The 20,814-nt window shown below is 46.3% G+C and overlaps 3 protein-coding genes across 3 annotated transcripts; all 3 read right to left on the bottom strand.

Annotated features, from left to right (window-relative positions):
• Positions 1 to 544: 544 nt before the first annotated feature.
• Positions 545 to 2,616, bottom strand: ric3b (RIC3 acetylcholine receptor chaperone b). Its single transcript, XM_068738882.1, has 6 exons — positions 2,496 to 2,616; positions 2,020 to 2,228; positions 1,769 to 1,847; positions 1,564 to 1,657; positions 1,225 to 1,355; positions 545 to 975 (listed from the first exon to the last, which is right to left on the bottom strand). Exons 1-6 carry the CDS (start codon positions 2,614 to 2,616, stop codon positions 545 to 547), a joined length of 1,065 nt encoding a protein of 354 aa, XP_068594983.1.
• Positions 2,617 to 3,054: 438 nt separating this feature from the next.
• On the bottom strand, positions 3,055 to 10,443 carry LOC137893716 (rhombotin-1-like). Its single transcript, XM_068739144.1, has 5 exons — positions 10,143 to 10,443; positions 9,520 to 9,733; positions 6,887 to 7,012; positions 6,471 to 6,579; positions 3,055 to 3,703 (listed from the first exon to the last, which is right to left on the bottom strand). The coding sequence occupies exons 1-4, from the start codon at positions 10,162 to 10,164 to the stop codon at positions 6,474 to 6,476; spliced, it is 468 nt and encodes a 155-aa protein (XP_068595245.1). The 5' UTR covers positions 10,165 to 10,443; the 3' UTR covers positions 3,055 to 3,703; positions 6,471 to 6,473.
• Positions 10,444 to 14,562: 4,119 nt separating this feature from the next.
• Positions 14,563 to 16,961, bottom strand: rerglb (RERG/RAS-like b). Its single transcript, XM_068739604.1, has 5 exons — positions 16,910 to 16,961; positions 16,316 to 16,372; positions 15,623 to 15,696; positions 15,301 to 15,449; positions 14,563 to 15,126 (listed from the first exon to the last, which is right to left on the bottom strand). The coding sequence occupies exons 1-5, from the start codon at positions 16,959 to 16,961 to the stop codon at positions 14,841 to 14,843; spliced, it is 618 nt and encodes a 205-aa protein (XP_068595705.1). The 3' UTR covers positions 14,563 to 14,840.
• Positions 16,962 to 20,814: the final 3,853 nt, after the last annotated feature.

Below are 20,814 nucleotides of genomic sequence, written 5' to 3'. Positions count from 1 at the left end.
AGAAAGCGTCTCGCCTTTTAATGTCCACTAAAACTACGACTTCCAAAAACAATGAAATTCAAACCTTTAATTTAACAATACAGCAGACGTGTTAGAAGTTTCAATCATTGGAGCAGCTTTGTCCATCGGGGAGAAACGGTGAAAGCGTTTCCTGCTCTGTTTAGCGCTTCAGCGCCGACGTGAAGGCCGGGTGAGACTCAATCTGATTCTGAAGGACGCGGTCGTGGCTTCTCGCGGACCTCCTGTCACGCCAAGGCTTTCAGCTCCGTCCAGCTTTAGGAGGAACGTCTGAGACACTGTTGGTTTTCTACCGCTACGGCGGCGACTTGCTCATTCCTGCATCTTTATTTTTAATCATTTAAAGCAACAGCACAAAATAGATTCCCTTTTTCCGGCTGTCTCCAGGGACGCCGAGCTGAGCTGGAGACGCATCATCTCGCCGGTTCACTTCAAGGTAAAAGATCAAACAAGGCCACACCTGTTCATGCATTCACCAGCTTTCCTTCAGACTTTAGGCGAAACCACAAGAGCGTCGTGATGGACGTCAGCACGAGGCTTTCTTCGCCTTCCTCCTCTTGCTTCTCCGTCTGACCACGCCGCAGGGAGCTCCCGTCTCCGTCGTCCTGCTCAGAGCCGCCATCTTTTCCTGCTCCATAATGGACGTCATCCTCAGTGAGATCTCCAGCTCCTTCAGGACTCCGGCCAGGTCCTCCTCTGGGACCCCCGGATTGAGTCCGCCCCCCGTCTCTCCGTGTTCACGTACCCCGGACTCGCTGTCTGGCCCCTCATCATCCTCGGTAACATCTGCGTTCATCTCGACTCCACCTCTGATGTCATCAGGAAGGTCTTCTGCGCCAGCCTCCTCGGTTCGCGTCCTCTCGGGCTGCGTCTCCGTCTGCGGGCTGCAGCCGGATCGATGGTGCCGACAACAGCAGTGGGAATGTTCCCAGTGCTGCTCCGGCTCGGGTGGATAATCTGCAGGCATTTTAGAGAAGCGTAAAGAGCCGTTGATTGATCAGCCATTGAAAGATCTGTCAGAAATCCATCACCGGACTCTGTCTAGGAATTTTCAGCTGACACCTTTGGTCTTCGGTACTTCTCAGTGATCCCGTAAACACACAGGTAAAATGCGTGCTTGACAACTAACCCCAAATCCCGTGAGCCTTCCCGATCAGGTAACGGCGTGTCTTAGAACGGAACGTTTCCATGCTTGCGTTCACGTACCTTCCCAGCCGTCCTGGTTCTTCTTCTCCGGCGCCGTGTTGTCCACCAGCTTGCCTTCCCGCATCGCCCGAGTTATCTCCGTCAGCTGCTGCAGGAGGCTCTCCTCTTGATCGGCCGTCACGCCCTTCGTCCTGAAACACAGGAAGGAAACATAATAATCCTGGACACCTTCCATCGTTCCTGTAAGCGCAAAGATTCGGATGGATCTACGTTGAGACCATTCAACAGTCTCGGCCTTCCTCGAGGACTTCAAACCGTCCGATTATGTCTGATTAATGCATTTTATTTTTCCTGTCGGGACAAAGAGAAGCAGGAGGGCGACCAGAAAAAGGCACTCGCCTGCCAGGACTGTGGTGGGCGCTGGAAACTATGTCCTCCATCACCATCTCCGTCTCCCTCAGTTTCTCCTGCAGCTGATCCAACTCAAAGTCGGCTGGAGGACAGAAGGCAGAGGAGTCAAACGCCGTCGGAGGTCAGAGACGACAGAACGGACGAACAGAACAGACACCAGGAGTGACAATGGGCGGCGTTGTTGGATACTGACTGATCTTCCTCTTCATGTTCTCTGACCGAACAGAAGGACACCTGCCCTCTGACGGCTTGTTGTTCCCTTTAGATGTGATCTAAAGAGACCAAAAACAGCATTAAAGAATCAAAACCCCAGAAAGGGATTCAGATTTGTATTTCAACCACTTCCGCGGTGACCTCTTCTGTCGCTTCAGGGGAAAATCAAAACCTCAACCAGCAAGTCAAACATCTCAATGCTAAGTCATAAGTTAAAGGTGCAGTTCCAACCTTAAACAGTATGTAGAGGATGTAGACTAAAATCCCGAAGCCGTACACCGGGATGATCTGTCCCGCAAGGTTGGATTTGCCACCGACTCCTGCCCCCATTCCTGCACCCTTTGCCCGGGTCACGGCGTCCGGGTTGTGGGGCCTGGACAAGCCCCCGGGAGCCTCCGCAGCGATGTGACGGTGCGTCATAGGAGGCAGGTGACCTGAACCTGCACGGAGGAGAGGGAGGGGCCCATGAGGAGGAGGAGAAACATTCACCTGTAAAATAATAACCCACAACAGCCGTGACGGGATATTTGTCTCCCTCTTCAGGGAGGAGAATGTAACTGTAAGAATAAAGGATCCAGACGATGTCCGGTCGAATCCCGACCGACACAATACAGATCTACAACCTCCGAAGCTGGCCTTCATCACGCTTCATCTCCAACCTGGTTCACCGAGTTTAAGACGAGAGGAGCCGTGAAAAGGTGACGCACCTTGCGGCCGCTCGGCAGCATCCTTCCTCCCCCCGGACAGCAGCATTTTGGGAAGCAGGAGAGCGACGCAGAGCACGAGACAGGTCATGAGGGTCACCGTCTGGAACGTCGACATCGCCATCCTGACGGATAAACGGTGATACGGCGGAGGATGACGTCAGAGGGTTCACGGTGAGACCGCGGAGGAGACGGGAGCGGCTTGATGTCCGTCTCTCATCCGCCGGCTGAACCGCAGGACCGGAAGTCTGTCACAACTGTAATGGGTGCGTTTGAACACTTGGAGGTGCCAAATGACCACCACAAGGCTTTACGCAACACCATCCACCAAGGCCCAGCAGCGTCTTATAGTCCAAATAAATCCTGATTCTAATTCAAATACATACTAACCCAGCCTAAAGCTCGACAATGAATGTGTATTATAATACATTCTAGAATGATCTGAATCGTATTCAAGAAGATTGTCATCATTCTCTGTCTCGATGAGGTCTTTTCACGGATTCTCCTAACTCTCTGGAGTCACACTGATCTCAGAACACAAATAATAAGCCTGAAAAACATTCAAATACATTTTAATGTCAAAAAAAGTAACGCTTTCAAGAGCAGCGCTGCGGTGACTTTGAAGTGATCACCTGGTTCACGCGAGTCTCTGGGTTGAGGGGCAAAGAGACGAAGATCCCCTTCCTCCTCAGATGTTGAACCGAGCCAAACAAACATTTGCAAATATTTTTCAGTATGTTTTGGGGTTTTCTGCGTGCCAGATGGGTGTGGGGTTCAGTGACTGCCAGAACAACCGGACAATCAGAGAGAAGATTAGAAACAACTTCTTTTCTTTGTGATTTGGTTGATGCCGCATGAATGGTTTCCCACCATTCGTTTAGTATTTCAAATGTGGTGAACAAACTATTCAAATTATTTGTTGAATGTAAAAAAAACAAAAGGACAACCTCACACAGTCCACATTAAGAGTTCTGGAAAATATCCTCCTGAGAGTTTCATTACTCCTGGCTGATCTCTGCACCATTGGACCGGAGATGTCCTTTTGCGGAATGTTGTCCTGCAGCTCTCTAATAAAGAGTTCGATCGCTGGGTGCAGGAAACACGTCCTGCTGGTTGCGGCTGTTTCCACACATGGTTCAGTCTGAAACAAGAAGCTGACTGTACTGCTGTGACTTTCACGGTCCGACTGGATCACGGCCGTCCTGTAGGATCTGCAGAGAAAACATTTCAGATGTGAATCCGATAATACATTGAGTTTTATAACATGAACAGATGTGTGATTTGGAAGTAGGAACATCTAGAAAGAGAAACTAGAAACTACATGTGTGTTACACAAAAATACTCATGTTTAAGTAGTAGTTTTTTTTTTACAACCTTAATGTCAAGCAAAGACAGGAGAGAGTCTGTGGCTGTGATCTGTGGCGGGTCGTCCAGTGACCGGTACATGTCCTTGGGCAAAACACCGAACCCCAAATTTCTCAGTGAAGTTTCTTTAGCGATTCCTCCATGCGTTTACGAAGACGTACGCTGCATATAATTATACTGCTCGGAACATTAATCTGTTTCTCTTATGTTCTCCTTCATGGAGGGGTGGGGAACGGGTCGAACAACAACTCGTGAAACGTTGGTTCAGATCCAGACAGAAAGGCTGAGCCGAGAAATATTTAACATTGTGAAAGAGCGTATTTATCCACATTTTCCCGAATGTCTGAGGGAATAATCCATGAATGATGTCTGGCATGTAATTTGGTTCAGATTCATATGTGTTGGTTTCAGGACTGTTCTTCTAAATTCTCATGTACCGGCAATTTAAGCACCAGTGTTTATGTTTTTTAAAGCATTAATAACCTTAAGAATAAAATGGTGAAAAAAATATTTAAAGAGATCTTTATTTGCACATTTAGTCAGTTTTGATTTGTCTTGCCGTCCCTTCATTCACATCTGAGGCCACTTTCATTGTCCGAAGCTGCCGATTGAGATTTCAGCTGTTCTCATGCATCCCGTAGCACCGATAATGACTTCCATAAAGCACACACCATCTCCCATCACCGTTGAGTCCTTTGCACATTCACACAGTCTCAGCAGAGTCATCAGCCACCGCGACCAGAGAGCTATACTAGAACTATTTTCTTGTTTAGACTAAATTCTACTTCTTTTTCACTTACAAATGAGGAAATTGAATTCTTTAAATGACGACACAACATCAACAAATCCATAAAAACAGCTTTATACTACCACTGCTGATTTTTAACAACATTATTTTGTCTATATTCAGCACAGTGCCACGAACCTTATATCAAATACATAATTTAAGATGGGTACAAACCAAGAAAAATACCAATATGGACATCTTTAGACTGAAGTTCAATCTGCAATCGTCCAATATACACAAACCTCTGTGGGTTTTTAAAGAAAATACAGAAAGTCTTAGAACATCTGGAAGCCAAAAAACCTTCACTCGTCAAAATTACAGTGTTGGAGCCACATTTCTAAAGTAGACTCCCATTTTAAGGCGCTCCAAACAAAATATAATAAAATGGAAAACATCTGGCTGCACATATTAAAGATTAAACATTTGTCATCCCAAATAACAATGCATTTACTAAACGTGAACAACTAGTCAAGTTCTTAGATGGAAATATCAACATCTAGAGTTTTCTAAAGCTGAACTCTGGACGACCTAAAACTAATTAAAAGTAAAAACTCCTCTCCCAGAGTCCCTTAGCTGTCCAGTGTGGTGTTGTGTTTTGGACGAACTGCAGTTGTAGTTAGAAGCCTAATGATAGGTTGGGTTGCTGGTGCCTTCAGGGTAGGTTTCTGAACCGAGGCAGGGCCTGAAAGCCTCACAGAGTTTTGGACTTTGTGGTATTTGCTGCACTTGCCTTTAAACTTGTCCCATCTGCGCTCACAGTCAAAGACTTCTCAACCATTAAGACCGTCAGACATGTTCAAACCCGCAAGTTAGAGGATTCCATTAGGGGTGAGCTCACCGGGCTCTACGTGAAGCATCGATAGTAAAAGGATAATAAAGGACAAGCAAACACTTAATACTGATAAGTCCTGCTTTCTGTTTCAAGACATTTTGGATTCTGCTTTTCGTGATATTCAAATTCCAGCAGCGTTTCTGAAGTTAGAAAAAACATCAAATGCAAAACAAACCTGAGCCCCTGGATTTACAATAATATAAATATAATGATTACAAATATCAGCTTCATTGATATGTCCAGACCTTCCTGCTCCTGGTTTGAGTAAACTGGATGGCGTCTCAGACGTGTCATAATTACACTTCCACATCCATCAACCCCCGAACGGTAACCAGAGCCTTGAGCTTTGAGCTGGTGGCATACAGCTGCTTCGCCAGTGCTTGTTAGCGAGCAAACATCTGCTTCTGCATCTGGAAATGGAGTTTATAGTGATGCTAATGCACAAAGTCAGTGTCCCTTAAACCGCAGGAACGGCTCATAGCTGTGGATCATCTTTGAAGCTAATGTCATTTTTGAAAATAATCAGAGGAGATTTACAACAAAAGCAGCATTATTATCTTGTTAAATGCCAACTACTGGTTTGTTGTGCTGGTTTAGACATGTGAATGCTGATTACCGTCATTGAGAGAGAGGACTGGATGGGACTGGAGAGGCAGGATTCAGATTTAATGCAGACATGCTCTATCTGACATCTCGGCCTGTCTGATGTGTACCTGACGTCATACCTGATTAGATTATCAGACATTTACACTGCCCTGAAGACTCAACATATGCATACACGCTAAACGTCACATGACATTGAGATAACGTCCTGCAGCTCATCGGGAGATTCTGTTGCAGTCTCCGGTCTGAAGTCCCATGTCTACATATGGTTATATTTGGGATGAGCTCACTTGTATACCATCCAGATATATGAGCACATGGCTTAGTTCAAACCGTCAGCGCAGCTGTCTGGGACTGTAATTCATCATCATCATCATCATCACAATATTACCTCTTATTGAGGCTGCCTTGCTGCGCTGCCATTAGCATGGCCTCCTTCATAGTCCAGCTGGCAAAGGATCATGTTGTTCTTCAGGAAAAACTTGTCTCCCACGCAAAATCTACAGAAAAATACAAATATGGAACTGGTTCTCGGTTCTTGCTAGAATTGAAGCAAATCATGGGGTCCTAGGGGAGTTTTCAGGCATATTTTCAGCATGCATCCACCGGTCTGATCACATCCACTGCCATCAGAACATTTATCCTGCGTGATTGCTGGCTGATTAACAATAAAACAGCTGTGAAATTCAGATGCTGCTTGTAATGCACTTGTAATATGCTCACAAAGACCAGTGACCTTAATGGTGCACCTCGCAGATAAGTCAACTGAATTTGATCTCCCTCGCTAATTGCGCTCCCTAATCTTACCTCTGGCGGCAGAGTTGACAGGCGAAGCAGTCTAAATGGTAGACGTTGTCTCTGGCTCTCATCACCATCTCAAAGGCAGGGATCAGCTTACTGCAGGCTGCACAGTTTCCTGTCACCCCAAAGAGCCTGCAAGGGACAGAGGGCAACAAGCAGACCGGTAGTCAGGGTGCAATCCAGCCAAGAGCTGCAGAGGAAAAGAAAGCCGAAATAAAAAGGGACAAAAGTACGTCATCAGGATCCTACAGTGTGCACGAATGTCGCACAAACATTTCTATTTACTCAGCATTTGCATGTCTGATTATGTGTAATTAAAAGGTTCACTTTGTAAACTCTAATATATTCATAACCCTGTGACATACAGAGTCTTTTCCTGCACCAGTAACCAGCCCTGTCTATCAGTTCATATCCAGTACTCTTGAAGCTGTGTTCCCATTGCGGTGATTAAAGGCCTAAGCGACGTTCAGGGACTGTGGGATAGCGGGAGAACGCTCCCATGATGGAATACTGTCCTTCCGATTCTTCCAGCATTGTGTGAAGGCAGGAGTTGAATCATTTTATCAGCTGTTAAAAACTCCAGATGCTCCACTTGCATGAGTTTCACACAGAACTTCAAACGGACCTGAACTAACTTGGATCCCTGTTATCAGCTGCTGAGAGCGAGAGCAGCCAAATGGACCTTCACTGATATTGAAAATGTAACTTCCAGAACCGGACAGTTGTTTTTTGTTAACCACGGGAGACATTAAAAGCGTTCTCCAAACCTGAACAAGCCGAGAGCGTATTTATGTGAAACCGAACGATCTATCTGAACTATGTCCTCAAACTACCTGAGAACAAACCCCCGCGTTGTTCTGAAACGCTCCGCGGCTCAGCGCTGACCAGCTGCAGATTGCTTCACCTCTCATTCACCTCGACAAGCCCGAACAAACGGCTCCCCGAGAGCCCGACACACATGGAGATAAGTGGCCCGCCGCTGATTTCCATATTCCATTAGAGAGCCGACAGAAAGGTCTGGGAAGGAATGGCGAGCAAAGAGTTGAGCATGTGTATCCCAGATCTTTGGTCGACAATGAAAAACGTCATCAAACGAGTGGGGAAACAAAAGAAAGTCCTAATTAAGGGAATGTTCTGATCTAACGAGCTGAGCAGGCACCTGGTGGGGGGTTTCATTCCCCTTAACAAGGGTATGAAGCTCAATGCTAATTCTCTACTAATGGTCCAATTAAAAGAAATCACATGGTTTTAATCCTGCTCTTCAAAGGCTTTTGGTCTGCACCCTTGCAATGATGAGGAAAACAGGAGGCAATCGAGCCAATTTAACTGTCAAAAGGGGTTTTGGTCTCTTAAGCGCAGCGCTGCTAATGAGAGACTTAGCCCCAACCAAATCCAGCTGGATCGTACATGAGACTAACACGAGTTGAGAAACGTGGCCGAGATATCAGGCGTTCTCCCGCTGACCTGACACCAGCCGTCGTTTATTTTCAGGCCAGAAAATGAAGGCTGCGTAAATCTCAGGAGAGCCTCTGAGCCAGCTTTAGGTCTGTGTATAAAGTGGTGTCATCGAGATTCATGGTCAAATGATTGTAGGGCTGGGAAAGTTGTTTGAGCATAAAGCACGACTACGACATGCTTCGAATAAATGCAATTAATCTCGTGGTGAATCACAGAGCCCTCGAGGGCCGGGTGACGAACAACCCAGGGATGTTTAGAAAGGAGCTGCTCGTACTTCACCTGAAGGGTTTCAAGCGCGTGAAGTGTTTAGGAACTTCTCCCCGCGCTTCACATCCTGCAGGTTCGAGCTGCAACTCTCTTTCTTGGCTCGACACACCCGGACAGTCGGGGTTTCAAGCGCAATACGCCGAGGAAACAAGACATCATAGAAAGAGGTGATCATCTGGGTGAACGACTCGGAACGTGGTACGAGGAACTATTTTGTGGAGCAGACGTGAACAAACGTCATTTTTGCCACTTCTTTTGACATTCGCAAGGACTTGGAGGGCGGCCATATTGATGCTGCACGTCTTATTGCATTTTGGATTAGGGTTTAATTTGATTGAAAGGGACCATTGGGCCTTGGCGGGTGAATGCGTACTACTGAGTCCATGCCCATTGAGCGTGTCCAATCAAATCTGCATTGTGCTCGATGATGCTTGTCAATGTTAGCATGTCGAGTTATTCGTGTTGAAGCTTGGCTTAGCTTCACATAAAACGGAAGGAAGAGGTTGAAACAGGTGTCCCGTCTCTCTCCTAATAAAACCAAACTCATACATTACACATGCACACACGTTTAATTAGTGAGAGACAGCAAAAAAAACAGAGACAAATATAACCTCACCATAATTCAAAGTTGGTCAAGTTAGTTCTTAGCCTCTCTTTTTAAACTTTAAGCTAAGGTAAACTGAGTCCAATCTGAGCTGATATCAGAACTTCTGTTCTGCAAGTCAGCCGGAAGCTCTGGATCCAACTTATTTAAGTTCCTCAACTTCCTTCCAGCCGGCTCCACAATCTCCTGAAATGCTCTCAACGCGCTGAGACTCTGCCCTCGCCTCCTGGGATGATTTATGTTGAAGCTGCGTGAGGCACACCTTCTCGTGCCGTCCTCCCAGACACACCTGCAGAGGGGTTATGATTACCTCAGGTAGTCCCTGCGGCAAAGGATGAGGTTCGCCCGGGTGTAGAGGGTGGAGCCCACCCGGCCCAGGCGGCAGTCGCAGCAGGCGCACTTCAGACAGTCCTCGTGCCAGTACCTGTCCAGAGCCTGCAGCATGAAGCGATCCCGGATTTTCCCGTTGCAGCCGGCGCAGCCCCTCGGCTTCTCTCTGGACTGGAGGGAGACGAGGGACACACCTGGTGGGGGGGAAAGGTAGAGGAGGAAGAGGCACACGTGGGGTTAAATTTAGCCTGGAAGAAGAAGTCAAGTCATAATTAAGAACTGAATGTACTGTATTTAAATAAGAGTCATTTGATTGGTGCAAAGCCAAGCTCATGAATCCAGACACTATATAAAATCTGACCTTTGGTTGGTCACAATTCAATGAAATCATTATCCACGAATAGATCCCTGAAATTCCCTTGGAGAAGTCAATCATTTCAGCAGAACCGTTTCTCTCACTTCATTTCAAAGGGACGTTTGTGAACTCTCTTTCACTTGTTCCCATTTTTCCTGCGCACTGAACGCAATCCAGTCCCTCCGTGCCGTGGATTACATGCGCGTCCGTGTCGAACCGAACGGAGCCAGGAAGGTGTCCGTACTCACTGTCCTCCGTGTCCAGAACCATCCTTCAGCGACGACCCGACCCCACAGCGCAGACACGCCGCGATAACGCCCTCCGTCCGCGGAGACGACAAAAAAAAAAAGCCGCGTGGAAATTCACCAGGGAGTCGCTCAAACTTCAGCTCCGCTCCGCGCAACCTCACGGGAAACAGCCATGCGGGTCGCTCTCCGCGCGCCGCGCGTCAGAAATGTCTCGTGGGTCGATGGACAGATGTCCTCGGGTCAGGGGTGGCTGTCCCTGGTCTCGGCTCGTGTCGAGCTGCGGCTCCTCACCCACGGACGAGACGAGACGTCCTCGCTGCGTTGCCTCCCTCTCTCCCTCCCTCTCTGCGTAAAAAACTCCCACAGTCAAACGGTTTGGTTTTTTTTTACGCTGCGCGCTAATTACACATAGTTATTATGCACTGATCCGATAGGCACCGCCCCCTCCCTCTCTTGATCAATTATTCAATAGACAGCCCCCCCCCCCCGGGCCTGAGGTGTTTTAGAATGAGCTTATTCAACTCCAAGGACACCAATTATCTCCAGGGAGCTCGTTTCAGCGCAGCAGATGCTGCGCACGCTCACGTGTGCGTGTGCGTGTGACACATTTTCAGAATGTGTTCATTTGCACACTTACCATATTTGTTGTTCTCTGCAGCAGCAGCTCAGGCCGGGGCTCGAACGCGCAGCAGGGCGCTCATTTCTGTCGCGGGTCCTTGCGGGACTGGAGCAGCGCTGGGTGACGTCATTATGGGAAGGTTAATGGAACACAAAGGAGCTTTTTTTTTTTTTATGCGTGAATGTTGTAGCAAAGTTATAACAATACCTGATTCCTTCAGCCAAAGACAGTCGGAGATGATCTGGCCACCGCGTTTCTGTTGCTGAGACCTCTTACGATGGCGTCGGCAGACATTGATGACGTTTTTCTGTTGGAGTTGATTAAATGTCTGATTAAATGAAGCCGACCCGGATCAGAACTGCTGCAGGGATAAAGTTTTAATAATGAACCAAGAAAGATGGACGCGGACCGGACGGGACAGTTCTGGGTCGCAGCAAAGGAATTCGTTTAAGTGGATCTCATGTTGATTTCATTTCTGTAAGACCAACAAAGTTCTACAAGTGAAAAATACTAATTTCTTAAATGTTGCATCTGGTATGGAGCTTGTTACTTTACGTATTGCAGAACAGCTTGTGAATTTTCCCTGGGGGGGGGGGGTCTTTTTCAACCCCCATTGAGCTGGAAATAATAATATGATCAATCAGCTGTTTGCGATAACGGGAAAAGGCAAATAGTCTCTACTAAGAGACCTTCCGGCTGTTCTGAGCCGCTGCTATCGGGATGCAAATAAAGACGCCAGTATTCCTGGGGAATCTTAGCCCGTTCCTCATCGGCTGAGCCCTCCAGCTTTGGAACATGCAGGCGACTCTATGGAACGATCCAGGACTTCTTCTGGAACTCAGTGGACTCTGAGATCATTCTCCGAACGTCCAGCGATGTCAGCGCTTCATGCTAATTTAGGTGGAGGTGTAGGGAGGGGGTTCTGGTCAGCAGCCAGCGTACAGTGGATCCATATGTGAAACCACTGAAGTGTTCACTTACTAGTAAGAATAAAACCATTAAAGGACTAAAGTTTTTGCAGCAGAGCTGCCGGTTTATATCCTACTGATCTAAAGGCCTACCACAGACCACTTCCACGCTGCTTTAGAAAAACACAGAACGGGTCAAATACATGGGAATGCACAGTCTCTGAGCGCAAAGCCGAGTCCGGGCTCTACTGTAAGTCATTATAATGAGGATTTAGGTTACAAAAATCCTGCAAAGTGCAGCAAGGTTGTTATTTAGAGTTGCCTATTGAGCAGAACGGACTGCCTACTGGTCTCTGTAGATTGATTATTGGAAAATTATTTCCTTTGGGTCATTCGAGGCCAGCGACCACTCCGGTCCAGCGTCCAGATAAATCACCCCGACCTTAAATCCCCCTCATTAGAAGCTGGCCCCTGGATCAGGTCACACTAATTAACCATCGACCGACAATTCCCTCATTATCCGCCCTCTCATCTGATCACATGTAGGCCGTCAAGACAGCTAACGCTCAACGGACTAATTAATCAGCCGACGATGGGCAAGTTGAAGCTCTGGGTTCAGGAGACACACGGGAGCTAATTAGTTCAATTACTAAGGCATCTAATTAAATGGTTTCCCTGAGTAATAATGGTTCCCGTCTCGTCCTCATCAGCTCCGGGGATGAATGGGTCCAGGTTGCGACCCCTCTTGTCCTTTATTTTGATGTGCATGAACTCCCATCCAGCGGCCGGCCCAGACCCGACACTACAAGCTACTAATGTCGGAGCCTGTTAGGCTAATTTCACCCAAAGCGGTCTGGCTGGCATTAAAGGTGAGCTGCAGCCTAATTAGCAGTCTGTTGAAATAGGAAGACTTTTTTTTTTTTTTTTTTGGACCATCTGCTGCTTCTCGCCTTTTCGCTCGCCATCATTTCCTCTGTGTGAAAAGGGCAGGGGCAGATTCGGCCGTCGTCGAAGCAGAGGGGCAGTTTGTCGGATGTGGCGTGCCACCAGAGGTCAGGTCATTTCATCCAGTACCAGCTGAATTCAGGGGTGGGGGGTTAGAACGGCCGCACTGAGAGGCGGTCTGGTTCTGCAGCCTCAAATGAGAAACGCTCCCTACTGTTTATACTGCAGGATGTTCCAGGTGGCAAAACGTTTTGATCCAGAATCTGCACCAGAACCCGGCGGCATCGTTGTGTCATCTTTCAGCCAGACCGAAGCTGCTCCCTGCAGGCGTTGGTTCTGCTCTGGACTCATCAGCACCGCGGAAAGATTCTGCTTTGTTTTTCTGGTTTGTGTAAGTGTGTTTATAAAATGGATTTCATCTCGCTGGCTTTCTGTTTTTTTTCCGTTGGGGTTCTTTTCCTCTAAATGTTTTTGTTTCGTTTCTTTTCTTTTGTAGATTTACGGATCGCTGTTAGGATGATGATTTTCTAAAACACACGAGCAACCCAAGCTTTAGAACAAGATAAGATCAGAGACAGGAAAGAAGTGGAGGGCCATTAAAAATGTCAGCAGAATATGACATCATCTTTATATTAAATCAATACTGGGCTTATCTGTGATACTGGCGACCCGATTTGCAGCATTTTGGCAGCATCGCTGACGGTAGCCACTGACAGACAGGATCGTGATTCTAGTAAGTCATTCAAACACGTTTCAGGTAGGATGACCTCAGCTGTGTGTTTTGCTCATTTGAATTGGGAGCAATCTTTCCAGCACACTGAGACTAAACATCTTTAACTATTTATTTATTGTGGGCTGCAGCCTTCAGAAAGCTGAGAACAGAGCGAAATACCATCTGATGCCGGAGACAAACTCTTCCTCCTCTTGCGGGGAGCCACTTTCATCGAGGTTCGGAGCCCCCGGAAGTCGTCCAATCCCCTTTCGGTCTGACTAAGATGCCGAGTTTTAGTGGGGATGTGCTCACCAGCTGTGAGATTAAGGGGAACAGATCGATGGTCTTTCTGATTGGCTCCTCTCGGAGACCCAGCAGCATCCGGTCCCCTCGGTACCGGATGATTGTCCTCCAGGAGCCAAAACCAATTCTTCCTCCACACTGACCTGAAGCTGCAAGGCCACGCTCGGAGGATTCGTTTCCATCCGTCAGCACTCCTTGTCTCTCTCAAAAAAATGAAGCCAAAAAAAAAACGTACGGTATTCGAGTAGATTTGGGACAACTGCTCACCGCTCTCTCCAGAAGTGACCTGTCAGTCAAATCGATTGATTGTTCTTCTTTCATGAGCCGTGATTTTAAATTTACAGACAAATAAAGACACGCATCTAATGTAACACAAATGTGGAGGGTGTTTAGAATGAAAGTATATAAAGATTAGAAATTCGGTTTCATTGTGTATTTTGGGTATTGCTTTAAGAATATTTGTTAAGCCACAGTATTATATATCTTAATATTTAGCAATTATTAAAAAAAACTGTAAAACGTCATTTCAGATGTTCCCTTTTCATGGTTCACCTTTTATCTATTTCATTTAAGTATCGATTCCATGGCAGAAGTTTAGTGGAGAACGTCATCACGCAGATGCGACGCTTTAACAGCTGCGCTGCCATCTAGCGGCGGCTTCAGGAACATCTGTTTGTTCTGGAGTTGATATTTACAAGCTCAATTCAATTCATAACAGAACTCTCATATCCGAATGAGGAAATTAAACCAGCATCTTGATTAGTAATGTTTAAATTGCATTTCCTTGTCTGCAATAAAAATAAATGGATAAACACGTGATTTCACCAGTGAGTGGATTTCAATGATTCCTTTAATAAAACCATAGATATAGTAGAAATAAACTATAGCAATTAAAGAAAAGACTTCCAAAGAGAACCATTACGAAATCCGATAAAGTGTCAAAAAGTCATTATGAACTGTCAGCTATTTAAAAATACCTCACACACACCGGTGTCGGGTCGGACGTGCGTTTCAGTCCATCTCCATCACCTTTGGGCCCCCTCTAAACGTCCTGGCCCTGGGTCGGGGGGTCGCGGTCTCGGCCTGTAGACGTTGCTGACGCCATCGTCTTCCGTCCGTGTCGGAGACGTCACGTGTCGCTGCTGTTCGAGTGTGCTGAACAGTTGAAGAACCAGCAACGTCCCTCTGGTCCGTGTCGACGCCCCCTCATGTCACACCGACTTCCTCCTCTTGCCGAACACATTGTTGATGAGCTTGGCCATAGACTTGGAGCCGCTGCATCGCCGCCTGTCGGCCCGGAGCTTCAGGTGATCCATCACTCGCCGGATGAGTTGGGTGAAGAGGTTGGCGATGTCCTGGTAGCTCTCGGCCGCCGACACCTCCTGGAAGAGGCAGCGGTTTTCCTGGGCCAGGCGGCGGCCCTCTTCCTCGCACACCTGCCGGACGTGACACAGGTCCTGCTTGTTTCCCACCAGGCAAACGGGGACGTCTTTCTCCCTGGAACAGAGACGAGGCGGGTGAGATGTGTTTTACACACCTTAACCCTCATGATGGGGCTACATTCTTGTATTTCTAACGAAGGGCTGTGTCTTCTAAAAGCATTTACATCGTGGTTTTACTCATGTAAATATGACACTGTGAATAATAGAATAACCCCATCGGGCGTCTGACCCTTTGCAGGTGTCCACGCGTGCCTCGCCAATCTGCCGCAGGATGTTGTTGGCGTTAATGAAGGAGGTGCGGTCACTGATGTTGTACACGACCACGAAACCGTCTGCCCAGTCCACCGGCTCCTCCAGAATACACCTGGCCTCCGAGCTCTGTCAAGGGAGGCGCGTGCTTTTATTTTGGTTGGCAAGATCGTTCTGTGGGTCAGTACATGAGTTCTATGGGTCAGAACATGAGTTCTGTGGGTCAGTACATGAGTTCTATGGGTCAGAACATGAGTTCTGTGGGTCAGTACATGAGTTCTATGGGTCAGAACAAGTTCTACCTGAGAGCACGGGTCAAAGACTTTCAGATTCAACTGTCTGCCATCGATGGAGAGCCTCTTATGGTACAGAGAATCTGTGAGAGTGTGAGAGTTTCATATTCAATTAAACAATAGTGCTGGAAACATTCCTTAGATGTTGTTTCTGTGTTTCCAGACCTTTGATCTTTTCTTTAATCGTACTACTGAACCACACCAGACACTTTTTTGTTACCTTTTCATGCCCATTTTCATCTGATCATTTTTGGATTTGAACCTCATGTACCACACAAGATATTATTTTTAGGGGTGTCAAATTATCGTGTTAATTGTGATTAATTAATTACAGTCCTATTGAACGCGTTATGATTTTTACAATAATTGACTTTCTAAAGCTACTATTTGTTATATATTAATCTTTTGATCTGTCACAATAATGTAATGAATTTAAATGAAAATACATCAAGTTGAGGTCTTTTCTCTGCAATTTTTAGGTGAGATTAAAAAATAGATGAATTAGATTAATTAGTTACAGATCATAATTAATTAATCGCTCAAATGTTTTAATCGCATGACAGCACTAATTATTTTAGCAATGGTGTTGTTGGGGAAAATTATTTAATAAAATGCCTTATGAAAGGTGTTTAAAAAAAAAGGAGAGGAAACATTAGATCCATAATTGAAATGTTAGTCATGATCAAATCTGGAAGCGCTTACTGGCGTTGGAGGCGTATTCACCGATGAAGCGCCTGGTCAGGAACCTCACCAGGACGGCTGGAGGAGACAGGTGAAATGAAAAGCATCATCACACGCTCAGCCTTCACAGGTAGCAGCACGGGAGGGTGCTTTGCTGCATCGCCAAGCAAAGAGAGCAGGCGTCTAGCGGCTAGCCAGTCTTAAAAAGCACCACGAAGGCTGAAGGCCGATAAATCCAGACGCCCTCCTCCCCTGCCTCAATGGGATTTTCCACTTTTTCAATAAAATCAGGAATGTGTCTGACCTGGAAGATTTACGACTCCGATAATGGATGATGGAATTACTGGAAAACAGGTCAAACGTGGTCGTTCAGCTGGAAGCAGAGGCTGAAGCTCAGAGTAAGTGTCACGAAGAAAAGCCAGAGGAAGATGAAGCCATGAAGGCTTCGTCTTATTGTAAGAATGACATTTGAAATCTAAATATATATATAATTGTTCAACTAAATGAAGGCGTGAGGTTGTCACCTATTCGGTACGGATATGCTGACTAAAATCCTAAATTGAATGTGAGTGTTTAAGCTTAAAGAAAGAGTTGTGATGCCTTCCATGCACCCACCTGATTTCCCGGCCCCCTGACTCCCCAGCAGAGCCAACTTGATGTCGCTCATGTCTGCGCCGTCTGGTCCAGGTCCCGGCTGCTCTCTGGTCCAGCCCGGCGGTGGTTCTGCTATCTGGGCCGGCGACAGCGCTCTATAAGCTCCTCGCTGCCCCCGGCTGGATGGAGGTGCAGCACGGCCCCCCCTTGCCTCCTCTTCAAAGGGCTGTTTAGAGATGAATGTGGAGCAGGAGGGGAGAACAAGCGCCCCCTTCTTCTCTCCCTGTCCATGTGCCAAGCGCTTCCTAACTATGCCACGCCTCCTTCTCTCGCTCGCTCGCCTCTTTACCCTCTGTTTTTACACTTTCTCTCCTCTCTTCAGCCTATAGCTCTGTTTCCTGTCTCCTTGCTCTCTTACACAGAGGTCATTTGAAGGTCACGCTGTCTGTTGTAGAGGTGCAGCGATGGACCTTTGTGTTGTCATAGTACGTCGCTGAGGGAGACCATTACCACCACAAATCTAAAAAAAACAATACCATGACTCATTCAAATCAATGCACTCACTTGTCTCAGGTCTTGTTGGAACACATTCTTTGCAATCCTACGAGGATGAATCCAGAATCTCTGATTGGAACTGGGAAACATGGATCCTTTACATGAGATATGATGACAAGCAACAGCACCGTCAGGGTGTTGATGTGGAGGAGGCTCTTCCTCGTTTCTCATCATGTTAAAGATTCCTTTAAAATCCAGATCCACACCAAAATCATGTTTAAAAAATAACATCAAGAGGGAAGTCATGATCTAAAACTAAATTAAAGTAATAACTTCATATATAATTAGTAGTGTTTGTTTTCTACTCTGTGTTTGTTAACTCATTTAAAGCTCAGAAACCGTTCTTCACTCTGTCACGAGCTCCGCCGGCGTCCGAGTTCTGACTTCAAGGACCGTCAAGTGAGCCGGATCAAAAAGGAATCGTAGGACGGAGAAGAAATGATCAGATTACTTTGGGAATGCATATGGATTCTACCTCAGCAGCAAAGTGAAGCTGAGAGCAGAGGCAATAAATAAAAGCCCTGATAGGAGCATCAGTCATTTTCCTGACCTGAAACCGGATGGAATCAAACCAGCAATCCTTTTCCTCCAGCTTCACCTTCCACACAAAATGCACCCCATAGCGCCCATAAATCCTCCTCTGGTTGCCTCGATGTCACACATCAGCCGGCAAAATAAATATTCTTTAGACTAAAACCACATTTCTACCCCCCCCCCCCCCCGACCCACTTTGTGTGCTTATTCTGGGCATTTGGTTTAATTTGATCTGTGTGCGTGTAAAAGTCCGCGACCCTCTTCCAGACCGGAGTCTTAGAGGATTAAATGTTAATGCACCTGTGTTCATTTTAGCGGTTTGCAAAAGCAATGATTTCAGCTTTCATTTTGGGGGTTGATTTAGTTTATCGAAATACTTTCTTTATGATCAGAACAGTTGGAATGAAAACCCAGAACTTTAGTGTTTACATTGCCGGATCCTTTCAAACAGTTCATGCGTCGACACGGATTTTCCGGAGAGCTTTGGGTGCGGTGCACGACTCCCCACGTTCGTCTTTGCATCTGGAACTCTGTCAGTCAAGCAGGGATGGAAGAAATGGTTGGGACCCTGCTTCTTTTGGCGTTTGAGCAGCTCCACTGTTGACTTTAGGATCACAGAGTTGAGCCTTGTAAGAACCGCAAAACAAAAGTTGCAATGATGAAATGAAAACAACCCGACCCGCATTCTCCGAGGCCAAATCCATTCCACGAGGCCGGGCATGCAGACGGGACGGGCTTTGGAAATGTTTTCCAAACTGTGCTTTTTCCATTGGGTTCTGTTTAGATATCATATAACCTACAGACCGGCCTGCACTGGGGAAAATCAATCCTGCCACATAATATACTGAGTTCAGATGAGGACCGGAGCGTGTCCCAAAGAAATCTTCCACTCGCTCATCAAAACAAGTGGGAATGTTGTAAAATAGGCAGATTAATAGTGCATATTGGGAAAATGTGTTGGTCCCAATCAGGCATAAGGTCCAACCGGGCTTGTAAGAATTTTAATCAGCTGCAATCCTGACCGGGATCAGAAAAAAACTGATAGATTTAAATCAAATCTATTTTCCTCTCATCATCAAAGCCTCCCGATGGATATCGCTGTCGCAATCCGGGAGCGCCGCATTCCTATATCTTACTTCCACACAGTGGGAGAACCATCCATCCGTGGTAGCGTTTGATCAAGGCCAGAGGGAAAAGTCGGTTCTCCTGATCCGATCAACACGTGAAGCTACACACACACACACGCGCCTGCACGTGGTACCTGGACCACTCAGGGACGTCTTTATGGAACGTCTGTGCATCAGGAATCCATCGGGAGGGTTTCAGAGACTCTCATAAACATCTTGAACATGTTTCCGTTTGGATCACCGTCCTCAGGTTGGATGGATGAAAAACAGCTTGAAGGCTATTCTCGTCCTTGTGGGATCAGATGGGACTCTGGGACTCGGTGGAAAATGAGCTCTTCATGAGCCAAAGTCTTGACCTTATCCTCATCCTCAAGGTGGCATGAATAAATCAGCTGAAGAACACATCTTACATTTACCCCACGCCCAGATGAGACAATGCTAGTTTTACAGCACTTTAATGCAACATCTTATCAAGGCTGTAAATAAAGGACGTGTAAAAAAGGATGTCTCTTGAGTCTTATCTGTGAAGACGTCCGTGTGGGACTCCAGGCTGCTTTCCATGCTGTCAGATCAAACATCCGAACATTACCCATAAAAGAGGGAGAAGAAAACAAAGAAAGAACTTCCCTTTGAAACGGTCTCATGGACAATGTCGCCCGTCTGTGTCTTGACGTTGGCCAGAGGCCTGCTGAGCTGCTGGACGTTTCCTCTCCTCTGGCTCGCGTCTATTTTTAGATGCTGTGAATAAACACGGCTGGAAGGCCGGCAGAAAGGGAGTTTTATCAGTTATTGCAGCAGAGTTTATCCTTTTCAAGTCTTTTATTAGCTCGGCGGACGGAAGGCGCTCGTGCTGCCGCTCCTTCGATTACTTATATTTCATTGTGGAGATTTTTTTTGGCAGAAGAATATGAAAGTATGAGCTTTCTGGCTCAGATGGCGTTCTCTTCTTCCTGTTTGAAAAATTACACCGGGCTGAATCTTGGAAGAACAAAATGTGCTCGTAAAAAAAGCAAAGGATGTCAACTAGAAAACCACAATCAAAAACTGAAAGTAGCAGCCGAGTCCAGAGAAAACAAAGTGAAACCCAGCTCAGAGATTTAGGATGGCCCAGCACAAGAGAAGAAAGGTTCTGTCCGTCCGGTCCAGCTGTAATTCGGGGAGGGGGGGTTGTTTCCAGATTTCCAAATTCCAACATTTTTCACTTTTCATAAACTGCAGAGCTGAAGTGGTTCCATTTGATTTTCCTTTAAGAACTTTAAATGTTTTAAATTTGAGCATAGCCTCATTTCGGGAGATTTATACGAGATGACGGTTTGTGGGTTTAACTCAAAGAAATGCTCAGTATTTTCACTAAACTAAAATACTAAATAGTTTCCTATCCTATCCTATGCTATTCCATCCCATTCCGTCCCATCCTATCTTATCCTGTCAGCCAAATCTCTCAAAAGGGGCGGAGCTGGATTGTGAAGAAAATCATCACTTTTTTAAATGATGCAAAAGCCTTTTTCAACATTTTGTCAATATCATGAAACAGTCTAGGACAAATCCTTATTTCTTTTTTTTATTTTTCCTTATTATGTTCAGGAAAAGATCGACAGAATCAATCTCATAAATCTAATCACGTAATGTCTTTATTTATTCCCACTTTCAGGACACATTTATGAAAATCTGCTGTACATATTCCATGAAAACTGACAAATTATATTCAAA

Source organism: Brachionichthys hirsutus, chromosome 5, assembly GCF_040956055.1.
Source record: "Brachionichthys hirsutus isolate HB-005 chromosome 5, CSIRO-AGI_Bhir_v1, whole genome shotgun sequence".
Taxonomy (NCBI): Eukaryota; Metazoa; Chordata; class Actinopteri; order Lophiiformes; family Brachionichthyidae; genus Brachionichthys; species Brachionichthys hirsutus.
The sequence above is the reverse complement of the archived record's forward strand: the minus strand, read 5'-3'. Positions and strand labels throughout refer to the sequence as shown.